This window comes from Patagioenas fasciata, chromosome 25, assembly GCF_037038585.1.
Source record: "Patagioenas fasciata isolate bPatFas1 chromosome 25, bPatFas1.hap1, whole genome shotgun sequence".
Classification (NCBI taxonomy): Eukaryota; Metazoa; Chordata; class Aves; order Columbiformes; family Columbidae; genus Patagioenas; species Patagioenas fasciata.
Window position 1 is genome coordinate 3541780 of NC_092544.1, and position 24100 is coordinate 3565879.

Consider the following 24100-nt stretch of genomic DNA (forward strand, 5'->3'; position numbering starts at 1 on the left):
CACCTCCGAGCTCAGTTTATTAATCCCCTGTAACAACCACCGCCTTCATTTAGAGTCACGGACAAACACAGCCCTTCCTGCCAGCTGAGACGAACACACAGGAGCAAAGGACAGAGGGAAGGATTCGTTCATAGAGGAAAAAATGGTGGGAGGACACGGGGATGGCCCCAAATACACCCACCTCCTATTTTCAGCCCCTGGCGCCGTCTGGAAGGAGCCGCGTCCATTTTAGCACCCAGTGACTCTATTTTTGAAGTAGCCGGAGACTCTGGCCGAGCTCAGGGCTGCGCTGAATAACAACAAAGGAATGTTTGAGCCCCTTCACGCCGCGAGCAGATCGGACAGTGTGAGGAAAGCAGGTAGAAGGACTCAATTTAGTGAGGTTACCAGCTAAGCAAAATGTCCGGGTTCGCTCAGGGAGTGTTGGAAACTGGTCCCCGATTTCCAAATTTCCAGTCCAAGAGCCCCACCATGCAACCTTTCTCTGAAAACTGAAACATGCTCTAAAGGAGCCACACACATTTGGTTTGTTGGTTGGGTTTTTTCTGAAGTTCTTTGAGGAATGGGTCTCTATCTAATGAGGAACAGGTCCAAAACATGGACCAAAATGACAGCTGCCACCCAGAGTTCCAGGAGCGGAGGTTGTGGCATTTACAAGTGACGCAGCTGTGGGTAAGGGACAGCAGGGAGGGAAAGAGAATCTCAATGGAAAATATGCAAGAGTGACATTGAAGATCCACAACAGGGGTAAAGGAAAAAGAGACGGTATGTGAATGAGGAGGGAAGCGACAGAGGAGCAGAGCAGGCACATGTATCAGGGATGCACCCAGCTATTGACCAAGTGACAGAAACCCAGGTCAGGTTGGGAATGGCACCTTGGAGGCACAAGGGACGGTACGAGGGTCAGGCTGTGTTACCTGTGGCTGTTGGGGGCCACGTCTGTCCATGAACATCGGCCTGGGCTCGGCACAGGAGCGGCTGCTGCAGAGAACACTCTGGTACAAGATATTGAGAGATCAAGTAAGAATCTCACACTTCTTTAATAGGCTAAAGTATACGTTTAATTCCACAAATTATAAAAGCTATTTTTCCTCCTGCGATCTCATGACAAATTATTAATAGAAGGCCATGTTTGATACTAACTTATGGAGCTGCAGTGCTCAAAAGGTGTCCTATATGCTAAATAACTACTGCCTCCACAATAACAGAAACTCTTCACATATGCAGTCATCCTGACTGGAAAAAACGTTCAATGCCACTTTGCTGGGCTTCAAGAGTGTGCACAGAAGCCTTCACCCCAGCACCTCTAACTGGAGGTTCTTAACTGTTGATAATTGTAACCCACAGGACTCCTTCTCTTCCCTCTTCAACACCACATAACATCACCCACCACACGAGAGTTCATTGTTCTCCCCAAAGTCCCAGCGCGGGGCCACCATGACAAGTACACCAAGGGTTTGAGTCCACAGCAGGCACCGCCAGGCAGGGCTGTGAAGGCAGGAGGGGGCAGGCTCAGCTCCACACGGGCTGTGCTGCCTTACCGTGCCAGGTGGGGCGGCCGCGCTGCCCCCTCGCTCGGTTCCCCCCAGCCCGGTCTCGAACCGGCTTCGCGCCTCCGCCTGGAGGAACCCCTGACCGCGCGTGCGCCAAGCCCGTTGGTTCTGGCGCGGGGAGCTCCGCGCATGCGCCGTGAAGCCCGCTGGGACTAATTCAGCAGCCCGCGACTAATGTCGCGCCTGTCGATCTGAGCGTGCGCGGCCACGCCCCCACACGTGTGCTGTCCCCCATTCACGGGTCCGGCTTTGCGCATGCGCCCAAGGGGGGGCGGGGCGAGGCACTACGCGTTCGAATCCCGCCGGTGGCAGAGGGCGCGTGCGCGCCCGGGGCCGGGCCGCGAGGAGCGAGGCGGGGAGGTGGGCGCGCGACGACGTGCCGACGCAGGCGGTGTGGGCGCGCGGGAGCCGGTGCGGCGGCGAAAGACGCCAAGGGGGCGGTACTTCCGGCCCCGCACTTCCGGCCGTGGCGCCGCGGCGGTCGGTGTGGCAGCATCGCTCGGTCCGGCCCGCTCCGCCCGCCCCCCCCATGCAGCGCCGTGACGACCCCGCCGCCCGCATGGGCCGGGGGCCGGGCCCTGGCGGCGCCCGGCAAGGGGGACCTCAGCAGCGGCGACCGCCCCGTGGCGGCGGCGGGGGCCGCGGGGCCTCCAGCGGGGCACAGCCACCGCCGCTCCTCCCGTCCGGCGGCGCGGCCGGCGGCTCGGGCACTCAGGCCTCCACCCCCGCCCCGCTGCTGTCCGGGGGCGCTGCCAAGATGGAGCCCGAGAACAAGTACCTACCCGAGCTAATGGCCGAGAAGGACAGCCTGGACCCGTCCTTCACACACGCTATGCAGCTCCTTACCGCAGGTACCGGCGCTGGGGCCCCCCCGGGGCTCGGTGGGGCGGGCAGGGCCGGAGGCAGCTCCGCCTTGGGCGGGGATGGGGACAGGGACCCCCGGTAGCGGCGGGGGCAGGGCTGGGGAAGCGCCGGGGGCGGCTGTTGTACCGACCCCGTTCAGGTTCCCTTGCCCGGGTGAGATGCCACCCCGGGGGTCTGAAGATGAGGGGTTTGTCTTACTTAATCTTGAGATATTCCTGTTATTTAATCTCTGTGAAGTCCCTTGCTCAATCCATGGGCTGTGCCGGCCTAAATGTGGAGCCAGAACTTTATTTTTAAGATAGGATGTGTGGTCATGTTGGCCCTTTTCATCCCTGGGTGGAGAGGGCACTAAAGAGAGCATTAAAACCCGAGGTTTCCCGTGTAGCATCATCACATAGATTGAGCCCTGGGGGGGCACGGCTTGCGATCTCTCATTTTCCACCCTGATAATACGGATTAGAACTTGTTTGGTGTTTCTGGCAAAGCCCAGGAGGGGATGGCCATGGCAGCCTTTGTTCTGTGCCCGGACCAGCCTTCGCCTTCCCCAGCACCAATCGCCGCCGGCTCTGATTCCTCTATATCTCCCCAGCACAGCTGCTGCTGCACCCAGTGCTTGGACTGAGTCGATTCAGCTGCCTCAAGACATTGTAGTCATCTTAAAAACTGGAATAAGTCACAATATTTGCTGCCACTTACAGCTTTATGTGTGTGTATTGGAGAGCTAGGAGGTACTCAGCACGAGGATATATTCAGATTTAATCTAGAGATGAACACTCTCTACTATTTATCATTCTGCGTTTAAATGGTTTTGTTTTAAGGTCTTTACAGCGTATAGCGTTGCTGTAATTGGTGTGGTGCTAGAAATGTTATTAGCTCTTCCTTTAATATAGGAAATAATTCTTAGGAATTGCTGTCTCCTGTTGTGCAAGTAACCGAGGTACATCATCATGGGTAACTTGGCATTGCTTGTGGACATCTTGATCTAAATAAATTAGTTTTATAATCCAATCTGCTGTCAATTTAATGTTTTTCATTAATAAAAGCCTTTAGCCAGCTGATGCTCGACAGCCCTGCAATAATGCGTGCTAGTGAAATGAAACCCAAGGAGTTTGCTGATTCGTGCCCAAAGAACAGCATTCTCAGCCCACTTCGTAAAGCTGCGTTCACTGAGTAGTGAGGGTTTATGAGTTTTCTTAATTTAAAAATTGCTGATAGTAGAATACAGCATTGTGAGACTTAACATTGATCACTGGAACAGCTCCAGATGCTTTGGGTGTTTTGAAAATTGCTGTACTTTGGGAGCGTTCACTGACGGTCCAAATTCAGGAGAATCAGAGCGAGAAGCTCATGGGGAAGAATCTGAAGTAAAACGATGGGTTTAGGCAACTGAATCTTTTTGCATACTTGACCCCAAACTGGTGTGGATTGCTCAGAATTTCTCTACTGCTGTGACACCCTTTGGGGATGTCGCACTGGAGAAGCTGCTCTTAAACATAGTATGGAATTTAGGTTTGACCCAAAGATTGTAAAGCGTGTGGCCAGCACAACTTAAGCCAAATGATGGATTATCGAATGTCAGCAGGATTTGATTTGAGCCTTTTTTCACAAGTGGAAGTTGCTTGTTCCACCTGCTTCTGGGAAGGAACCCAGCAGGAGCTCTGCGTTAAAACTAAGACTTCTTGTTTAAAAACAACACGTACAAGTAGTCTATAAAATACCTCTTGTGGTTCTGAAGCTGCTTAGCATTTCTCAAGAGAATCAGCATTATTTAGGAGCAAAATGAAGGTAGACACAGTGATGCGATACTGATTCTTAACTAATGTGCTGTGGTATGAAAAGGCAGTGAAGTGGGTGGGTGTGGGGGTTCTGTTACCCTGAAGAGAAGCTGAAAGCTGGGATTTCTTACGTTCTGGAATACAGTCCATGTTTCCTCACTCCTGTGAGGCGTGGTCTGTGTGACCTTCCACAGGAACAAGAAGACCCCTTTTACTCACTTGGATTTTTGCCCTCCGTGTGCTGCAGGAGATGCCGATGGTTTGAAAGGCTCAGTCCCCCCTGCTTGCGCATTCTTGGAGGAGAGGAGACATCCACCACTGTGTTAACTATTCATAGGGGTTTTTTTTATAGATTCCTGTGGTTAATCATGGCTATTTTTACATCCCAAGAAGCATGAGGTGGTGAGGGGTGGATTTGGAGCAGTGGGTGAGATATTAGCGTCTGTGTGTGTTCCGAGGGAGTTAAAAAGGGCTGTCTGGGGACGGATGGGGCGATGAGAAACTGCGTGTAACCCAGAGCAGCTCAATGTCCTGAAGCTTGCGTAGCGTGGAGTTTAGGCTGTCCTGAAATTAAGATTATCCAAATTTCTGCATTTCCGAGTGCGTGCCCTGTGCCAGGCGCTGTAGCTGCCGCCTTAAACTTGTGCCCAGATGTCAGAGAGTGCAATGTGCCGATACCATTTCACTTGCATTTTTAAATGTATATATTGCTAAGCCACACCAGGGTCGTAACATGCTGCTGCTGGGACACTGCCTCCTCCTGCTTCTCTCCCGGGGGCCTCTACACCCAGTGCCATCACTCGCAGCTCATCTCCAGGCTTTCTCTTCCCTCCATCGTGCTTGTGTGGTTTCTTTTCTTCCCGCTGTCCCTTCTCCTACTACTGCCAGTCCTGAGCTGCGTCTGAACCCCAGCGAACAGAGAGTGGGGGGTGTATTTTGGCAGAAAGCGGGAGGGAAATGGGGGGTTAGGCCTGCCTAATTCTGAGTCCATCCAGGACCAGCTCCCTGCTTCTTCCCCTGGAAAATCAAACCAGCTGGGGAGCAGGGAGGAGATGGGGAGCTCTGCTTTATTCCAGAGGCTCCACCCCAGACTCTTTGGGCGTTTGGGGGGTTTTGCATTGATTTTTTTTTCTTGTTTTTTGGGCACGGGGTCCGTATTATCGCACTGTTAAAAGAACACTCTCAGTTTTATGAATAAACGGCATGTGTCTCTGCTTACAGAGCACAAGCATGCTGCAGGACAACGTTTACAGAATCACAGGACGTTAGGGATTGGAAGGGACCTCAAAAGATCAGCCAGTCCAATCTCCCTGCTGGAGCAGGAACATCCAGGTCCTCCTTCTTGCTCTTTTTGAAGACTGGAGTTTAATATGTTTAATACGGGGGTGTTTTGTTAAGAAAGTAGTGCTGTGGCTGCTCAGCCTCCTCCTTCCCAACCCCCTGTACCTGCCTCTAAGGGCAAGAAGGTGACCTCCTACTGCACCTCCAACACAACTTTTAACAAACCAGCACTGAAATGGGGCTGCTTAATCCCACCAGGCACCCGTGCACCTCTTCCCATGAGAAACCACCCATCGGTTCATCCCGTGCTGCTTCGTGTCGCATAGCTCACGTGCCACAACGCGCACGGGTAATGCTGGGATCCAGAGCGGTGGGACACAGCACGAGTGATGTGTTTTTAGTCCTTCTTCATGCTTATTTCCAGACTTGGAGTTTGTTCCAAAGGTGGGAGCTGCTGACCTGAATTGCAAAAGCTGGAGAATTTATTCCGCCAGGGCAGGGTTTTTTCTTCTCCGGTGTGATTTCATGGCTCTCAGTGATGGTGGATCCAACACTTTTTTAGCAAGTGATTAATTATTTACTGCCCTCAATTCCCAGACGTCGTTGATAGCGTTGCAGGGTGGGTTTTGCAGTGTGGTTGGTGTGAACTGGGACTCGCTGGTTTGCAGAGGCTTCACCTGATTTGGCAAGCTAGAAGATGCCTCTGGGTGGTTTCATTTGCATCAAGAAAGTGTTCAGGTGCTTTTATTCTTGATGAGTGTGTAGAAAACACTTCTTGTTAATGTGCAGAATGCATTATCAGAAATCCACTTATTTTTTTTTGAGAACCAAAGTATTTGAGGAATAATCACATATGATAGTGTCTAAAATTGTGCCTCAGCAGGGATAAGGCCACCAGTGCAACCTTTAGTTTCCAAACCTTGGTTCCCTGATCTGTTCTTATAGCCAAAATAAACAACTATGTAAAAGTAGCCAAGACAGACAGCTCTGGTGCTTATTTTATACATTTGACAAGTGCTTGAACTTCTGGGTTTTTTACTTTTGCAGAGTGTCTTCAGAAAATAATTTATTTTTAAAGCAAAAAATCAAGCTCTCTTTTTTCCAAGTGATTAGATCCGGTAATTATTTTAACTAAGGAGTCATGGTAACACTTTTGTAAAGGAGCCAAGGTGCTGTTGCAAGTAGGAATACCAATTTATCCTGTTTTTTCATAATTATGCAACACAGTCTCCACGTTCTATATTTACATCTCTAAACTAAAAACTGGTCTATGATTCTATATTCTCACTGGCCCTGGAGGTTTTTAAACTGAGATTGGCCATGGCACTCAGTGCCATGATCTGATAAACGGACTGGAGTTGGACCAAGGGTTGGACTTGATGATCTCTGAGGTCTTTTCCAGCCCAGTTGATTCTGTGATTACTGTGTCTGTAATTAAAGGATAAAATATTGAGCATTTAATCCTGTTTTCTTAAGGGTTTTGGGGGTTTTTTTATGATTGCACATCTAGAAACTTCCCTGGGATCTGCACGGTTTGGTGCTGCTCAACCCAACCTGTTCTTTCCGTTGCTGTTTGGAGGATACAAGAATATTACTAAGTGGATAATATACCATGTATTTGATAAGCAAATCTTCCAGAACTCTAAACATGAACGTTTAGGTTAAAACACATAGTTTCTGGTGTGGACAGAAATCACAGGAAACACAAGATATTACAGCTGCCCTGGTTTAAATTCTGGTAATGACTAAGCAGCCTCAGTTTTGTCTTGCAGCTTTTATCCAGTGTAATCTTGTGAAAGTGTCTCTCTTTCCCCTGAGATACAAGGAGTCGTATTTAGAGCACTTAAAGATCAGAAGATGTATTTATAGTTCTTGGGTTTGCTGAGGAAATGGCACAATTTAACTTTTAAGAAAGGGTCGTGCTCCCCCCTAATAAGCATCTGGAAATAATAATTCGTGATGGCTGCGCATGGTGTGACCAGTTGTTGTTGGACCAAAGAGCGCGTGATGCTTCATCAGTAATTTCGGGTTTTTAATAATAGATTTGCTCCTAATTTGGAGGAACTTGTCTGATTGTTGGCCATAAAATAAAAATTGTATGTGACTGGACATCTCTGGGAAAGAAAAGCCCTGGGCCACATTCTTCTGAAAGATGTTGTTTGTCTTGCACGAGGGAAAGTGCATTAATGACCATAAGAACCTGTGCTAATCATTCCTGCCTTGATGATCTTCAGTCTTTTCCACTTGGGTTGGATTTTATGGGGCGACTCTCTTGCCATCTCTCAGCAGAAGCTGAATTTCTCACCAGTTTTGAGAAGGTGTTTGTGCACCAGTTCCCAATTAGCCTGCCTTAACGACCTATTTCCCAAAGGTTATTTGGCCTTTGTTCCGGATCCCCCTTGGGCTGCAGTCAGGCCACCTCAGTGGTTTGCCAAGACTTCGTAATCCACAATATACAATTAAAAATCAGGATCTCATTTGGAAAGACAACCGTTTGTAGCTACGTTGCCTGAATCTGACACTCACATTTCAGGTTATATGCCTAAGGCTTATTACTTAAAACCAAGTTATGAATCGCTCGTGTGATAAAGGTGCGTTCATTTAATGCAATCAAGCTTATAAGAATTTCATAAGCCAAACCGCACTCTAATGTGTTACTCATTCCGGCTTCTCTTAATTAGGAATGTTTGCAACTTAATTGGAATTGGTAGTGCCAGTAAGTGTTGACACCGCTACTCAAAGTGCAGATTTAAACCAGTGCGTCAGTTTGGATGATAAAAACGCACTGGATTTGCTGATGGCCGCTGTGTTGTGACGAACAAACCCGGTTGGTGTGGCCGGGGCTGGTTTGGGCCGAGGTTTAGGGCTCGACGCGGGGTTGGGGACGAAGGAACGCACATAGAAACAATATGTAAAACTGCACTTAGAGTCTCCTACTCTTTATCTATTGAAGTTATTTGTAGGGGATTTCCTGCTGTTGTTTATTATTATTCAATATCCCATTTTTTGCCTTCTGGGATCCCTAGGGAGGAGGAGGCAAGCTGGACCACTCTAAAGAGGTGGCCTGTCTATCCAGAGTCCATAAATACAATGATAAACGTTCATATATCCAGAGAATGAGGGTGGTATGTCCTGTCGTAATTCCAGCTCTAAAATGATGCTTGTTTGAGGAATATAAGCAGCCCTATTTTTATCTTGTTTAGAAATTGAAAAAATTCAGAAGGGTGAAACAACAAAGAAGGATGAGGAAGAGAACTACCTGGATTTATTTTCCCACAAGAATATGAAACTGAAAGAACGAGTTCTGATCCCTGTCAAACAGTACCCCAAGGTGAGGGCCAGCAAAGAGCTTATGAATCTCTGTGATTTGCTTCTTTTCTGTGGATTTTATGGCTGACTTTGGAGATGTAGCTGTCAAAGCGTCAACAGGAGTTACGCCAGCGTTCCGCTATCGCTACGGAATTTTTCCTATGCGAGCTCGCAGGATCTTATTTCTAATCTATTACATTTCTAGAATATCTCGGGATAAAGCTAAATGGTGGTGCAGAGCTGTGATCTTTTATTACTAGAATAGACACTTTCACATGTAGAGCTTTGTGTTTTGCAGTTAAGAACTCATTTAACTCTTAAGACTTGCTGCCTGTAAAACTACTGGGGAGTAGGTGTTAGAATTAAACACTTGATGCGAGTTAATTTAGCTTGATTTTCTGGTGAATTTTTTTCATGAAAAGAATGTTCTGGAACTTAAGTTTTCCTGTGCTTTTTTGGTCTGTATTTTTTGATGAGGTGAAGAGAAAATGAAGTGGTTACATTTTTTATCAGTCAGCATAACAAGAAAAGGGGTTTTTTAAGGGTACTGAGTTCTGGAGCAAATCTTTCTCTTCTTTTTGCATTTACAGTTCAACTTTGTTGGAAAGATTTTGGGACCTCAAGGCAACACCATCAAGAGACTCCAGGAAGAAACCGGTGCTAAAATATCTGTGCTCGGGAAGGGTTCAATGCGAGATAAAGCAAAGGTAAGGGCATCACCCTTGACAACATACACTTATATTAATGCCATTTGTGTTGATGTGAGTAGTGGTTCTCAAAGCATTTTATACAAAAGGAAACCATTAAAATCCAAATGCATTAGGAAATCGTGCTTTCTAAATTGTTCTGTGCACGTTGGGCGCAATTTGGTTGGGGCAGGAGTGTGGTGCGTGTTCTATTTATGAGCGTGATTAGAGACCACTTACCTTCTGATACCCTGTGCCCTTGTATGGAGAGACTTGATATGAAAGGTGAAGAACAAAGTTTATAAAATAAGCACTAATTCCAGCTACTCTATGAAAAGTCGTTCGCTAAAGGAATATGTCTCCCCTCCTTTTTCCAGCTGTTCCCCCTGAAATGCTTAAATTCTCATGGTTCACTGAAGATGCTGTAGCAGTGTGTTCCTGGTGATCTTTACTGAATCACAAAGGAGGATTTTTAAGCAGAAATAATTATTTTTTTGTAATTCCTGCTTGCTCCCCAAACTGAACTAACAGTCAAGAGAACTGTAACTTCATTCACCTTTTTACTTCAGCAGCATGAAAAGCTTGTAGCTTATTTGTACCTTCTTAAAACCATCTGAACAACACGGCTGTCTACAAGCAGAGTTAAAGAACAAGCTTGTGGAGAGCAGCCCAGGCAGAAAGGGGGGGAGAAGAGGACAACACCACTTCATGTGCTCCATCTTCTGCACAAGAAAGGTGGCTGGTGTCAGTGCATTAGCAAAAATGCCAGAGTCACCTCAAAAGGCAGCGATAAGAGGCTGGAAGCTGTAGATTGCATGTGGCTTTTTATAAAGCTGTGTGCTCAAGTGTGTGTTGTTATGGTCTGTGTCCAGGCATGAGAAGAACGCTTTGACAGGCATTTCCTGTTAAGGCGTAGAAAACAGGTGAAAGAAAATTAGTTTCTCTGCGTCTTATTTAGTTTTTAATTTGCTTTGTTTCAGGAGGAAGAACTGCGCAAAGGGGGAGATCCTAAATACGCTCATCTAAATATGGATTTGCACGTCTTCATTGAGGTCTTCGGCCCACCCTGTGAAGCGTACGCTCTGATGGCTCATGCCATGGAAGAAGTCAAGAAGTTCCTCGTTCCAGTATGTGTGCTGGGGCTCTTTTCGGATGGAACTGGGTGGATGGGTTGTGACTCTGCCTCTAAGGCTGAGTAAGATTTGTACAGTGTAAGGCTCATGCTACATGAATGGTGTAGTTGAGGAAGCCTGCAGTATTAAGTATTCATGTAACAGCTTAAAATGACCCCATTAATCTTGCACGAAGGCGTGTATTATTCCCCTAACCATAATTAGAAAGATGTATGCCCACAGGGCAGTTGTATGGAACACTTGGAGTAGGTATTTCTCTCCCAGTACAAGCTGTGGACACTGGGCTGGGTCCTTGTCCAGCTCCTTGTGTCAGTTTTAGCGAGAGAATAACTTTAGCCATGGGAGAGGTTTCTTGAATCAGTTCCTCTCACTTTGAACTACAAAACAGGAATCTGGCTGGAGAACTTCACAGGTCAGATCAGAAACTGAATATGGAGGTGTCTGCTCTGGTGGGGCGGTGTGGAGATCAGAAGGGTGGCTGCCCCAACAGCTCCATAAGAGTGTTCAGTGTTGCAGCTAGTTGAGACACATCTGTTAAATCGGTATTTCTACTGCTCTCAGTGCATATGATGTGAAGGAACCTCTTTTTGCGGATCGGACATTTATACAGTTAACTCTTGTTTTGTAGAAGTCTTGTACTGTGAACTTGTCAGACCTTTATTGTCCCCTTCGCATCACTGTTGTGCAAGTGTGTAGCACACAATGCTAGAGCATCACCTCCAAGAACTGCAGAACTCGAGTCTTTTGCCTGTTATTAAAACCAATTAGGAAAAAGCAAAATGGGCAAGAAGCCTGCAGTGCCCCTCGTGTCTGGCTAGCTCAGTGTGTAACTCAGAGACCTGGCAGGCAGAGCTGAGAACAGCCCAGCACCGCGTTCCGCAGCTGAGCCTGGAGAACTCAGATGTTCTGCCTGAAATACCAGGGGCGGGCAGAACCCGAGAGCGGTGGGAAGTGCGGAAAAGCGGATGCTACTGTGTGATTTCTGTGAGTCTGACACAGCGAGGAGGAGAGATTGTGATGTGAAGTGTCTTTGAAGGGAAGAGGTCATCTTCAAGGAGCCCCTGGGATGTACAAAACCTCTATTTGCTAAAGCAAGCGTGCAGCCTTGCTATTTAAAGTGTCTTACCTATCGCTGCCTTCAAACAATGTGTTAAACTTGTGAAAATTGATAGGGAAGTCACTGTGGAAGGCAGCAGTGCTGTGAAGACACATCTGGCAGGAGACTCCTTGCTTTGATGTTGGTTTGGCATGGTGAAGATCCTCGGTGGGGGCCCAGCCTGCCTGTGTGCGAGGGGCAGATGGGGTACAATGGTTTCTGTGGGGTCACCGGAGATCTGTGCTAATTCCTGAAGCTCGATCCCCTCAAGCGATCAAAACATGTGGAGCCAGAAACATCCTGTATTCCTAAGAGTCTGAAAGAGCAGCCTGAATTGCAATTGGGTGTTTGCTCATCGTGTGGCAGGGACACAGCAGTATGTTCTTACCTTATGCGGGCTCATTCCAACCACTTGCCTTTAAACGGGAGCCGTAAGGTGCTTGAGATGAGATATATCATGCCCGATTTCACCTCTGAACTCTCCAACGCTTGCAAATAAATCTTGCTGACATCCCTGGGATGCTGAACATCAGGTGCCTCCAGAACCCCTATGAGAGGTTGTCTTCCCAGGGACAGCTCCGGTCCTCACTGCAGCTCCTGCTCGTGCAAATGGTTTGGAGAAAGCCGACTGTTCTGCACTGTTGCCCGCTGAGCAAACGCCTGTAAAACTAACCTGTAGAACTATCAGGTTGTTTTTATTCCAGCACTGTGATACCCTGGAGCACAGACTGGCTGGTTAGCTGCTGTTTGGAATTGACTCTTTCCCCTTTTCAGGACATGATGGATGATATCTGTCAGGAGCAATTCTTGGAGCTCTCCTATCTGAACGGTGTGCCAGAGCCAGGCCGTGGCCGAGGAGTCCCTGTGCGGGGAAGGGGAGCTGCTCCGCCGCCGCCTCCACCCGTTCCAAGGTATTTTTCCCAAAAGCACAGACCTGGAAATGCTGCATCTTGTTCAGAGTTGTGCTGCCAGATGAGGTTAAGCTACTTGTTCTCACACATTGTTGGCCTCGACCTTGGCTTTTGGCCAAGGCTTTCTAGCATTGTGTCGCAAGCTTGCTTTTAGCAAGCTGGCCTCCAATGGTTTGTGTGTTTTGGGATGTAATCTAGCGCAGTGGATGTCTTCTGGCTTATTTTGGATGCCTGAAATCGGTAACTTCATAAAGGAACCTTTCAAAAATTGGCCTATGGAATCCCATGCAGGTAGATGTGTCACGTTTGCTTCTGTGACCTTCAGCAGAATCAGCATTTTCAGCTTAAACTGAGCTTCCTTTGGAAGTTATAGAATGGTATCGTTCTGTCATTGCTGTCCAGGCATTGGGATAAATTGATGATAAAACTGTGTTACTGTAGTTCTTCCTTCACTACCTGTTTCACAAGGCAAGGTCTTTGCTCCTGGCCTGACAGTCATTACAGGTTGGTGATAGAGGGATGTTTAAAATAAACTCTGAGAAGCTACTTGGTCCCAGTTCTGTATCAGATTTATTTCTTCATCTGTATGTCTGGTGCAGTAGAGTTCTCATCCCAGAGGAGGTTTTTGTAAATCCTGCAATACAACAATATTAACAATTCTTGTGCATTCCTTCTTGATAAAGAATTTATTGCTTAGTTAACGGTGACTGTATTTATTTATCAAACTATTGCGTTTTAAGGTAGGTTTAAGAAGCGTGTGTGCTGCCGTCGCGCACAAGCAGTGCAGCAGTAGCTGTTCACAATCTGTTTTCTCTCCTTTCCAGGGGCCGTGGCGTTGGTCCTCCCCCCCCTCCTCCTCCTCCTCCTCGGGGGGCCCTGGTGCGGGGAGCCCCGGTGCGCGGTGCCATCGCCCGTGGAGCCGCCGTAGCCCGCGGGGTCCCTCCTCCCCCTGCTGTTCGGGGAGTTCCTGCGCCCAGAGCACGTGCAGCTGGCATTCAGAGAATACCGCTCCCTCCTCCTCCCGTGCCAGAAACCTATGAGGAATATGTAAGAAACTATATCTATTTTTTCTTAATTCCAGCTCGCTGTGTATTAGATACTCAACTTTATTGAAGTAAGCACTAAAACCAGCAAGGTTGCCCTGGAGAAGTGGCCACCAGTCACCAGTATGGTGCTGGGTGACCTGCTCTGCCTCTTTAGTCCTCAAAAAAGGTAACACTCGTGTCCTAAATACAGGGTAAGAGTGATGGTTTTTATAAAACGGAAATGTGCCTCTAAGACTTACATTTGGCATAACGATCAGTGCACGGTAGAAAAGCTACATCACAAACATCAATGTGGTTCATTGTCTTTCTGCAAGAGAATTCTTTGAGCAAGAAACACCAAAGGCTTCTTATCATCCCGAAAATCCTTACAGTAAATATGCAAATGAACATGCTGATATTTCAAGTCATATAGCTGAGCACCGCGCTCCCGCCAAGCAGATTTTAGTACCTGTGTCTCACCATTGAGCCCCTTCCCTGTGACAGGTGCAGAGTCACAGGCTCCTCTGAAAGCTGCTGTGTCCTCACTCCAATTTTGCCTTTACTCTTGGTCTGACATTAAGCTTTGGTGCTTCATTAACACAGATTGTGTCACCATTCATTTCAGGGCTATGACGATATGTATGCAGACCAGAGCTATGAGGGGTATGAAGGCTACTACAGCCAGGGCCAAGGGTAAGTTCGCTCCTCTCCTTTCTGTTACTGAGCAAATGATGCACCATCTCGTTTTCCTTTGTTTTTTCCTTTAAGGGAATTGAAACACTCATTTCTGAGATTGAGCTGTAGGGGAAGTGCCCTCTTCTGCTGGAATCCAGGAGTGCCTGGGAAATAACTTTTGGGAGTTTCCTTGGGAATTCCGTAAACGCAGAGGTCGGACACACCACAGCCATGAGCGATATTGCGCACCTTTGCTTTTCGACTGTTTGTGCAAGTTGTGTCTATTTAGGAACACAATTTCAGCGCTGTGTGTAACCAATGAAATTACTCTTCCAGGGACACAGAATACTATGATTACGGACATGGGGAGGCACAGGAAACCTATGAAGCTTATGGTATGTCTGGAAATACTGTTCTCTTGACAGGGAAGGGGCTGCACATAGTTGGGAATTGCAAATTCCATTTTTTAACTGTGGAAATATCTTCTAATTTCCTTGTAGCTTTAGAATATTTTAAGAGCTCTGGATTTCCACCCACAGCACTACTTTTGCTGCAGTCTGATTTTCACGGATTATAATTTGTTGAGCTGGATGAGTACATGGTTCCATCTGCTTCCTTATCCTCAAAAACCCACTAGCTGGTACTGACTCTGCACTATACATTTGCTTGAGAAATGGATTTAAATGTCATATGAAGGCCACCATTTGACTAGGTGGAACAATTTTGGTCAATGTGACTTGTAAGTAGTCTATGAAGCTTAGCTAATTTGAATTATGTTAAGGTCATGAACTTGGGTTAGATGGGGAGGTGTGGGAGACCAGTTTAACCACAACTGTGTAAATCACCAACTGTTGAAAACAAAAGGCCTTATATCTGAGGTGCCAGCAATATAGGATTAGGTGTCTGCATATTTTTTTAAAGCTAGTTCAGATATCTGAGCTTATGAATGGCATCTGCATGTGGCAGTGAGTAAGAGTCATTTTCCTCTCTCTGCAAACAAGCTGAGCTATAAACAGTGAGGAAAGCTGTACAGCGAGCTGCTTAATGGCTTGGAAATACGGTGTGTTGAGAGCAGCTCCCTTCAGCAGAGCATCGGGTGCCTGAAGGCGAGAATGAGTGCAGGTTGTGAGGATAGTGACCAGCTGGAGGGGCTTTCTGCGATCCCCAGGAACTGGGAATTAACTGGGAATCCCCTGTGTTGTGTGGGGAAGTGGAGTTGTTAATATAAGGGCTGTCCCTGCGTTGGCCCTGGGCTGTTCCCGACTCTTGAGTTGTGCGGAGTTCAAATTCAGGTGCCTAAACCGGGGATGCTTTTCCAGTCTGAGCTGCATTGGAACAGACAGCTGCCGTCAGTAATCCTGGCTGTCTTCCCTGCCTTCAATGGCTTGGTTTGTTGCCTGCGTTAGTCACGCAGCACAAAGAAGCTTTTGTGCCGCCTACTTGGTAGGAGAGCAGTGGTGTTGTCTGGGATAGGAAGGCCAAAATGCTCATTGTATACTTGGCATGAAGTTGCCACAGCTAATCTGTTTATTCACAGTAATTTCCTTTGGTCTCTGCTTTCATGAAAACAGTATTAGAGAAATAGATTGTTGAGCCAGGCTGAGACAGTTTTAAGAAAATGGGAACGTGCTCCGTGGTGGTAGGAACAGGCTTGGCTGTCTCTGGGCTTCAGACACTTGATTTCATAAACTGGTGACCCTGGAGAGAATGGCAGGCATGCAAATAGGAATATTACAAGCACAAGCCGTAATGAAGCCTGAGCTGGGATATTTGGGGCTTGAGCTAGCTCAGGGACAATAGGGATGCAAACTGCATTTGAATCACAGTTTGGGTTGAAGGGACCTTCAGAGCTCCCCCAGTGCCCCCCTGCCATGAGCAGGGACATCTTCACCAGCTCAGGTTGCTCAGAGCCCCGTCCAGCCTGGCCTGGGATGTCTCCAGGGATGGTTCGTCCACCACTTCTCTGGGAACCTGGGCCAGGCTCTCACCACCCTTGGTGTCAACAAAACATTGCTTTGGTGTACATAGCAGAAAGGTTTAGGCTGTCCTGTCAAGCGCTTTGTCCCATCGCAGTTAGTGCTGGTTGAGCACAAGCAGCTGATTTCTGCTCCAACCAGCTGAGCAGATGCTGCGGCTGTAAATTTTCCGGTGTTTATGGAGAGGAAGGAACAACAAGTGACCGACTGGTGTCTGCAGGCTCAGCCGGACGTGCTGCCATCCTAGAGCAGTGCAGGGACTTGGATATTTTGGCACAATTATCCAGGAGCTGCCTTGTTGGTGCCCGGGAAGGAGAGGAGCGTTACCTGTAGCCGGGCACTGGGGCTGTGGGTGCTGCCACCTTCACAGGGCTGCCCTGTGAATTGCTTGCAGTTCTGCTTAAATTAATTAGCTAAAAAGCACCAGCTTTGTCCCGGTCGGTGCTTATAGAATCAGAGAATTGGTTTAGTTGGAAAAGACCTTTCGATCAAATCCAACCGTTAACCTACCGCTGTCAAATCCACCTCTAAACAGTGTCCCTAAGAACCTCATCTACATCATCTGTTAATCCTGTGTTTGAAAACCATATTCTTCACAGCAGCCAGGAGAAAATACTTGGCAATACAACAAATATAAATAGATAACTTAGTAACTAGTGAATAATACAAGATTACAGTAGTAACTGAAGTATTTTCCAGTGCTGTTTCAAGCTAAAATAGTGAAGCCGGGTTGTCAGAGCCACAGGCCTCCCGGCACCCCCACCGCAATGTCGGAAGATGCGCTGCAAACCAGAGGTTTTGCTGCCCGTTTTACAGGCTGGTTTTGGGGTAAAACCGCTGTGAAGGTGCCCCGTGACCCCCAAGGGGAGCCCGTACCCCTTTTCTCGTAGCATTTCTCCATCCCTGACGTCTCCCTCTCTTCTCCACAGGGCAAGATGACTGGAACGGAACCAGGCCCTCCCTGAAGGCCCCGCCGGCCAGGCCAGTGAAGGGGGCCTACAGAGAGCACCCATACGGACGTTATTAAAAATCAAACATGAGGGAAAAATATCAGTTATGAGCAAACAGTTGTTACTGATTCTTGTATCTCCCAGGATTCCCGTTGCTTTACCCACACCAGACAAGTAATTGTCTAACTGTTTTTCTTCGTGGCCCTTTTCCTCCCACTCCATCCTCACCCTGCATTCTGGCTTCTGTACGTAGTATTTTAAAATGAGTTAAATAGTTTTAGAGGACCGACTTTAATTTCTTCTTTTTTTTTTTTTTTTTTCCAGTGTGTAGATGGCTTTTCTTTCTTTGTTGTTTAGATAAACACAACTGTACCTTTTTTAATAAAACAAACAAAAAAGTTGAGTTAAAAATGTTAGTTTCAAAAGTGACATGCTTTGCTTAGCCGTTATGAAATTAAGGTTTTGTTAACCTTCTAAGTTTGGTTTCAAGGAACCCATAAAAGTTGTAGTTGCAGAATCCCAAACTAGGCTACATTTCAAAATTCAGGGCTGTTTTTAAGACTTAAAATCATAATGTAACGGTAGTAGCTGCCACCGTTTAAAAGTCACCTCACGTGTCAACCTTTCCTTAAAAAGCAGATTGCTGGTGAATCTTAAGTTTAAAATTTAATACGAAGGATCCTCAAACAAATTAAATAGCATTTTTTTTTTAAAAGGTAATTGACTTAAAAGAACAAAAAAAATACAATTAGGTTTGTTAAATTGACTTGATTTATGTGGGTTTTGAAATCTAGCCCCGAACAGGCGGTGTTGAGAGATGCTTGGGAAGCAGATTTTCCAGTGTAAAGGGGTTCTTAGTTTGGTTCTATATGAAGAACTTTTAAGGGAAAAAGAAATTAAAGCATGGCTCTAATTGCCCAATGGTTGGCATTAGAAAACAGAGTATTAAGCGAGTAGGGCTGAACTCTGTGGGGCAGATAATCCAGTGCAAGTTTAAAACTGACAAAATGGTCAATATTAGCAATCCCATGGACTTGTTCAAGTGTATCTCAACACTAGCTTTGCATAAAAAGGGACACTGCAGCTGGAAAAATGAGGAAAAATTTCACTTTGTACATAGGAGAAAGTCCTAATTGGATTTGTACACTGTCCTCCCGCTCTGTTCTTGAAGAATAAATGCTACATGTGTAAGTCTGCCTAACTAGGTAGCTAAAACTTGTCAAAATGTCTGCCGCAGTTTGTCAATAAAGTTTAGTCCTTTTTTAATCCAAGTAAATGTGATGAATTGTCATGGTTTTTTTTTTTGTTGAGCGATAAAATAGCTATTTTTTTTTTCAAATAAATTTAAATTAATGCTAAAGCTAGTTGTCTTTTTTAAAAAAACGGAGGCATTCTAAAAATGGTGATTTTTATGTAATTCTCACAAAAAGTTGTATCAAGCTCATTGAACAAGCTTAATTTTTTTAACAAAGAAAGAAGAATAGTTTTTCACCCCCTGGAAGTTGCTGAAAGCAGTTTGATCCTGGCCTATGGCAGAGATGAGACTCATGGTGGTGGTTGGTTGCTGAATTAATACCGAGTTTAGGCTCCAGGCTGCAGACCCCAGATCGGGGCTGCAAAGGCTGGTTTAACATAGCGAGACCAAAGGAGCGCTGAGATAATCCAGGGCTTAGCTGGCCCAAGGAGGAATCTGGCTCCATGTCAACACCTCCAGCCCCTTGGGCTGAGATGCCCTATTTTATAGCAGCATTTTCTTGGAAAACCACTTAAAATTGTATTTCTGTTTGCGAAAGGTGCTGCAGTTGCTGCTCATCCTTCTGAGAGCATGTGTCTATGTATATATCTATAATAAGATAGTTTAAACTGCTTCTTAAGCATGAAAAATGGTTTGTATTTCCCATCTGCAAAATGAATCTGGCGTTTTAGGGGGAGAGAATTAAACTGCTTGGGGGTGAAAAATAGAGCGTTAGGAACCAAACTGCTCGTAGCAGTGCATGATTAAGGGGAATACTTTAAAAGAGAACAAATTGTATTTGTAGATTGTTATTAAAGTGTAAATAACTGAATTCTCAACAATGGTTTGGAGTCAGCTTTCAGGGCATAATGTCTTGCTTGATGAAAAGATCACCCTATACCCCCCTTTTAAAGGAAAATTATCGCAGGAGAATCAGGATGTGTAAAGCTAACATGCATCGCAAAACCCAAAAGGTAACCTAAATGTCTGATTTTAATAGCACATTTCTCTTTTACATAAACCGTGATGGCAACTTGCATAAACTTGATTGAAACAGTTCTTCAGATGTTAATTTTAATGTAAAAATTTGCAAAAAAAAAAAAAAAATGTTTAAAATAGACATTTAAAAAACCACACGTGCTGCTGCATAAATTAGCGATAACTTTAATAATGTGCCCTTTGAAAATGCACCGTAATGTAATGTGGGCAAAAAGGAATCGGCAAGCTTAAATATCCAAAGATGTAAAATGACACCGAATATAGATAGTCCTGCTACTGCCAACACCCAAAAGAATTCTGCTCAGTTATTTAAAAATGTAAAATGATGGCCCTTTTTAGCCCCTAGTATTGATATTTACTGCGAAACGTTCAAAGCTCAGCTTAAGTTGCATGTTTCCTTCCTGTGTAATTGCATGCAGGGCTCTTTATTTTCTCTTTGATTTGTGCTGCCATTAAAGAGACTCACGAATACCTTCAATTTGCAGGAGCCACGATGTCGTCGCGGTGAATCACTCGGGGGAAGATGAGCAGGGGCAACACCAAGTGGGTAAGTTTGTTTAATTTTGCCATTCTGCTGACATGTTCCCTGTGGGAGGCGGGGGTGGCACCATCTGAGCTGCTAAATTAAAGCTGTTCTTTCTATCCCCACAAATAAATTCCCCTCGCGAAAGGCCGGTTCTGTGGCTGAGGCTCTTGCAGAGGTCGCACTGTGGAGGAGGCTCCAGTGTGTGACCCGCATCGAGCTTTCGCACCAAAATCCTGTGGAAAAGGAGCTTTTTAAGTGGATTTGAGGAGAGAGGGGAAATCTAAAGGCTGCTCTGGTACCACTGATTTCACAGAATGGACTGGGTTGGAAAAGACCTCAGAGATCACAAAGTGCAACCCTTGGTCCAACTCCAGTCCGTTCACCAGATCATGGCACTAAGTGCCATGGCCAATCTCAGTTTAAAAACCTCCAGGGCCGGTGAGTCCAGCACCTCCCTGGGCAGCCATTCCAATGCTGACCACTCTCTCTGCACAGAATTCCTTTCTCATCTCCAGCCTCAATTATTTCCCCTGGCAGAGTTGAAGCCCATGCCCCCTTGTCCTATTGCTGACTGCCTGGGAGAAGAGCCCAATCCCCCCTGGCTAGAACTGCCCTTCAGGTCGTTCTAGAGTGCGCTGAGCTCACCTCTAAGCCTCCTCTGCTCCAGACTGAACAAGCCCAGCTCCCTCAGCCTCTCCCCATAGGGCTTGTGTTCAAGTCCCTTCCCCAGTCTTGTTGCTCTTCTCTGGACCCGCTCCAGCACTTCAATCTCTTTCCTGAGCTAAGGGGCCCAGAACTGAACACAACACTCCAGGTGTGGCCTCCCCAATGCAGAGCACAGGGGAAGGATCACTGCCCTTGTCCTGCTGACCACGCTGGTTTGGATACAGGACAGGACACCATTGGCCTTCTTGGCCACTTGGGCACACTGTTGGCTCGTGTTGAGCTTCCTGTCCATTAGTGCCCCCAGGTCCCTTTCTGCCTTCTGATTTGCTGCTACTCCAGAAAATACCTTAATAAATGCACACGAGTGCTTGCAAACCGCACGGTCCCTTGGCTGGGGACATTATCACGCTTCAGCGGGGTGACCTGCTTACGCAGCAAGGACACATCTTCCCCCAGGCCCAGGGGAAGCGGCCGTAAGCGTTTCTTTTGGGGACAGCTAATGACTTTCTCTCGAATCTGGAGATCACTGAAAGTCTGAGCTCCATAAATAAAAGAACAAAGAAAGAAACCCTTGAAAGGGTGAAGGAGTCTAATGGCTTCAAAAGCCAACCGTGAGAAGCCCTGGGCATAGGATACAGAAGGACATAATTCTTATTTTGTATAGAATTATAAAGCCACCAAACGAGCTTTTCTTATCTTAGCAGTATTAGGAACAAGAAAGCGATAACGTGTGGAAATGCCGCGACTGAGCGAGATTACCCTCAGTTCTTTGACTTTTAACTTGAAAATTGGATCTGTAGTTTTCTGCTAGGGGAAATCGTAACACGTCGGGATTTGTGGCCCGTTTATCGAATGCATCTTCATTTACAGTGTAATTGGAACATCAATTTGTATGGTGATGTACCAATCTTTCCCATTTCTTTCTTAATAGGCACGGCTTTTATATCAAGTGGAAAAGATTTGATAGAGATCATCTCTTATGATGCAGTTTTTTACCAGTAGAAGTGGAACTTGTGACGCTGCCTTTGGAGTCATACGGCTTGCTTGTGCATTGCATTTGTTGCATGTTTATGTGAAAGATTCTAATGTTATGGAGGAATGTAAATCTCAAGATATTGAATTAACTGTATATGTTGTTAAATATTTTGAAAACGTGCCCTGCATCAAGTATCTTCCTCCCTCTCATAGCTTTGCTGCATTCAAATTTTAGCCCCGAGCCTGCGGAAGCTAATTTGAGATCCCAAAATAGCCACCGGCATTCGGATGTGTCTCTCAAAGATGCTCTAATTAGCCAGACGTTCCGGGGGTGATACAGGACTGAAATTGGTGAGGGGTGGAGATTCCTTTGAGCGCTGAAGTCAGAGTCACCCGAATAACCTTCCCTTTCCTCCCACCATGGCCGCGGAGGTTGGATTCTGCTGGCTCTGAGCTGACAAGCGCCACGGATCCTTCACCTCCCGATTTCCCCAAAGGTCTAATCTACATCTTATTATATGTAGGATTTTGGTAAAGATTGTCCTTGGTGCTGTTTGTCTCTAGAAACACCCTCTTGGCTGCTCTGGCCCTTGTTTGGAGCAGTCACAGCTTCTCCAGCCCTTCGGTTTAAATCCTCAGGCTGGATTTGCTTGGAGCTGATACAAACCTGGACTTCGCTTCCTCGGTGAGGTCTCGCCATGCACAGTGGTTCATAGCAGCCTGGACAGCAACAGGAGTGGGAAACGGGGTCCAGCTGCTGCTGCTGCAGAGGTGTCCCCAGCAGCTGTCCCTGTTGTACCCCGTTCCAATTGCTGTTCAGATTATTAAATAAAGCAAAGGGCTACGAGCTTTCCTTTATAGCTTACCCACGCTGGTTTTATGTTTGACTTAAAACACTGTGCTTTCATTAAGACTAAGACATTACCTCGATATAGCCCTCTGTTTCATTCCATTTTTGGCAATCTGGGTTTAAGAGCACAGCTGGATTCCCCGTTCGGCTGTTAAAGCAGACGACTTTTTTTGTACAGGATGAGTTTTTAAATTTGTATGAGAGCATCTGTCAAGGAACAGAGCCAAGAAAAACAACTTAAATGTGCACATCTTCCCTTCCTCACCCTGTGCCGCTGCTCTCCTCAAGAACTCCTGGGCAGAGGGCGATTCCAGAGCCTGTGCCAGACCCTCCAACTGTCCCCAGAGGAGCGGAGACCAGCTGTGACCTGTCTGCTGGGAGATGCGATGCCGCTAACGCAGCTTTTCCTGCGGCTGCGAGGAACAAGTACATATGGTGCTTTTGGGGAGGAAGACAGGGCTTGGGGAAATTCTTCTTTAATTGAAAAACCTCTAGAGCGTCTCGGATGAGGTGTTGGACACGTGCCCCGTTTGGAAGCTTTGAGGGGGAGGAATTTCTGCAGGCTGGTTGGGGCCCATGGGAGCTCCCGTCTCAAATGTAGACATTATTCCTCTTTTTCTACTCAGGAAGCTTGAGCCCTCCATCACTACCATATGTTTGAATAGAAATGTTTGTTTCCACGCTTGTTTTGCTCCTTTTGCAAAGCGGGATGAATCTCCAAGGAGCCGATCTCGGGTCTGCTAAAGGAACACAGTTAAGATGCCATTCGCTTTGCTGTGGTTGGGAAATAGGAACCTGGCAGCTCGTGGTGAGCGCTGGGAACGCCGGAGCATCCTCGGAACCTGGAGAGCAGCGGCTGGATGGCGATTTAAAGTGTTTTCTAATGGAGTTGTTACTTTTATCGCTGGCTTTACAACCATATGTGACCATCGTGCGTGGTGTTACAGAAGATAAACCTGTTTTCACCCTGACATTGCTACGTCCTACCTGCCACCTTCATAGTTACACCTGGAAGATTTGGTTAAAACCACAGGTGTCTGGATACTCCTTGTTTTTGATGTCTCTGCACAATGAAGGTTTCAAAACGAGCAGAAAGCCAAAGATTGGCCCTGTGGAAGTTCATTAATTTTAGAGGTGGCTTTGCCTCCTGCTCTCGGGATTGTATAATGCTCCATCTGTCCCGAAGCACCGAACACCCACCAGTTAAGGAAATCGATGAAAAATACTGCGAGTGGTCGGTAAAGATGGTGAAAACTGATCAAGGTGAATCACAGCACTAAAATAACTCGCATAGGAAGCTGGCGAGCTCCTGCCTGGCTGGTATTTAGTGAGGAGCGTTCAGCAGATGTTGAAAACGATTAGTCATTCCCTGTAATAAAGCTTTAATGTTGAAAATACTGGGCTTTTGGCTTTTTAGGGCGTGAGGTTTTTCTCTCGTTTCTCGCTGCTGTTTATGGGAAGGTGTAGGGGAGGGTGCGCCCTAACGGGGGTGCTGGTGGGGGCGATGGAGGGTCTGGCGGTGCCTCAAAATACCCTTAAGGGCTTCGATGCCTGGTCCTTGAGGGGGCGTGGCGAGGGGCGGGGATGTGGGTGGGGCCTGTGCGCTGTGGGCGGGG

The 24100-nt window shown here is 46.7% G+C and overlaps 1 protein-coding gene across 1 annotated transcript; it reads left to right on the forward strand.

Annotated features, from left to right (window-relative positions):
* The first annotated feature begins 1889 nt into the window (after positions 1–1889).
* KHDRBS1 (KH RNA binding domain containing, signal transduction associated 1) lies at positions 1890–23881 on the forward strand. Its single transcript, XM_071798914.1, has 10 exons — positions 1890–2404; positions 8677–8804; positions 9373–9489; positions 10449–10595; positions 12472–12608; positions 13433–13655; positions 14259–14326; positions 14645–14703; positions 17214–20014; positions 21591–23881. Exons 1-9 carry the CDS (start codon positions 2083–2085, stop codon positions 17309–17311), a joined length of 1299 nt encoding a protein of 432 aa, XP_071655015.1. The 5' UTR covers positions 1890–2082; the 3' UTR covers positions 17312–20014; positions 21591–23881.
* Positions 23882–24100: the final 219 nt, after the last annotated feature.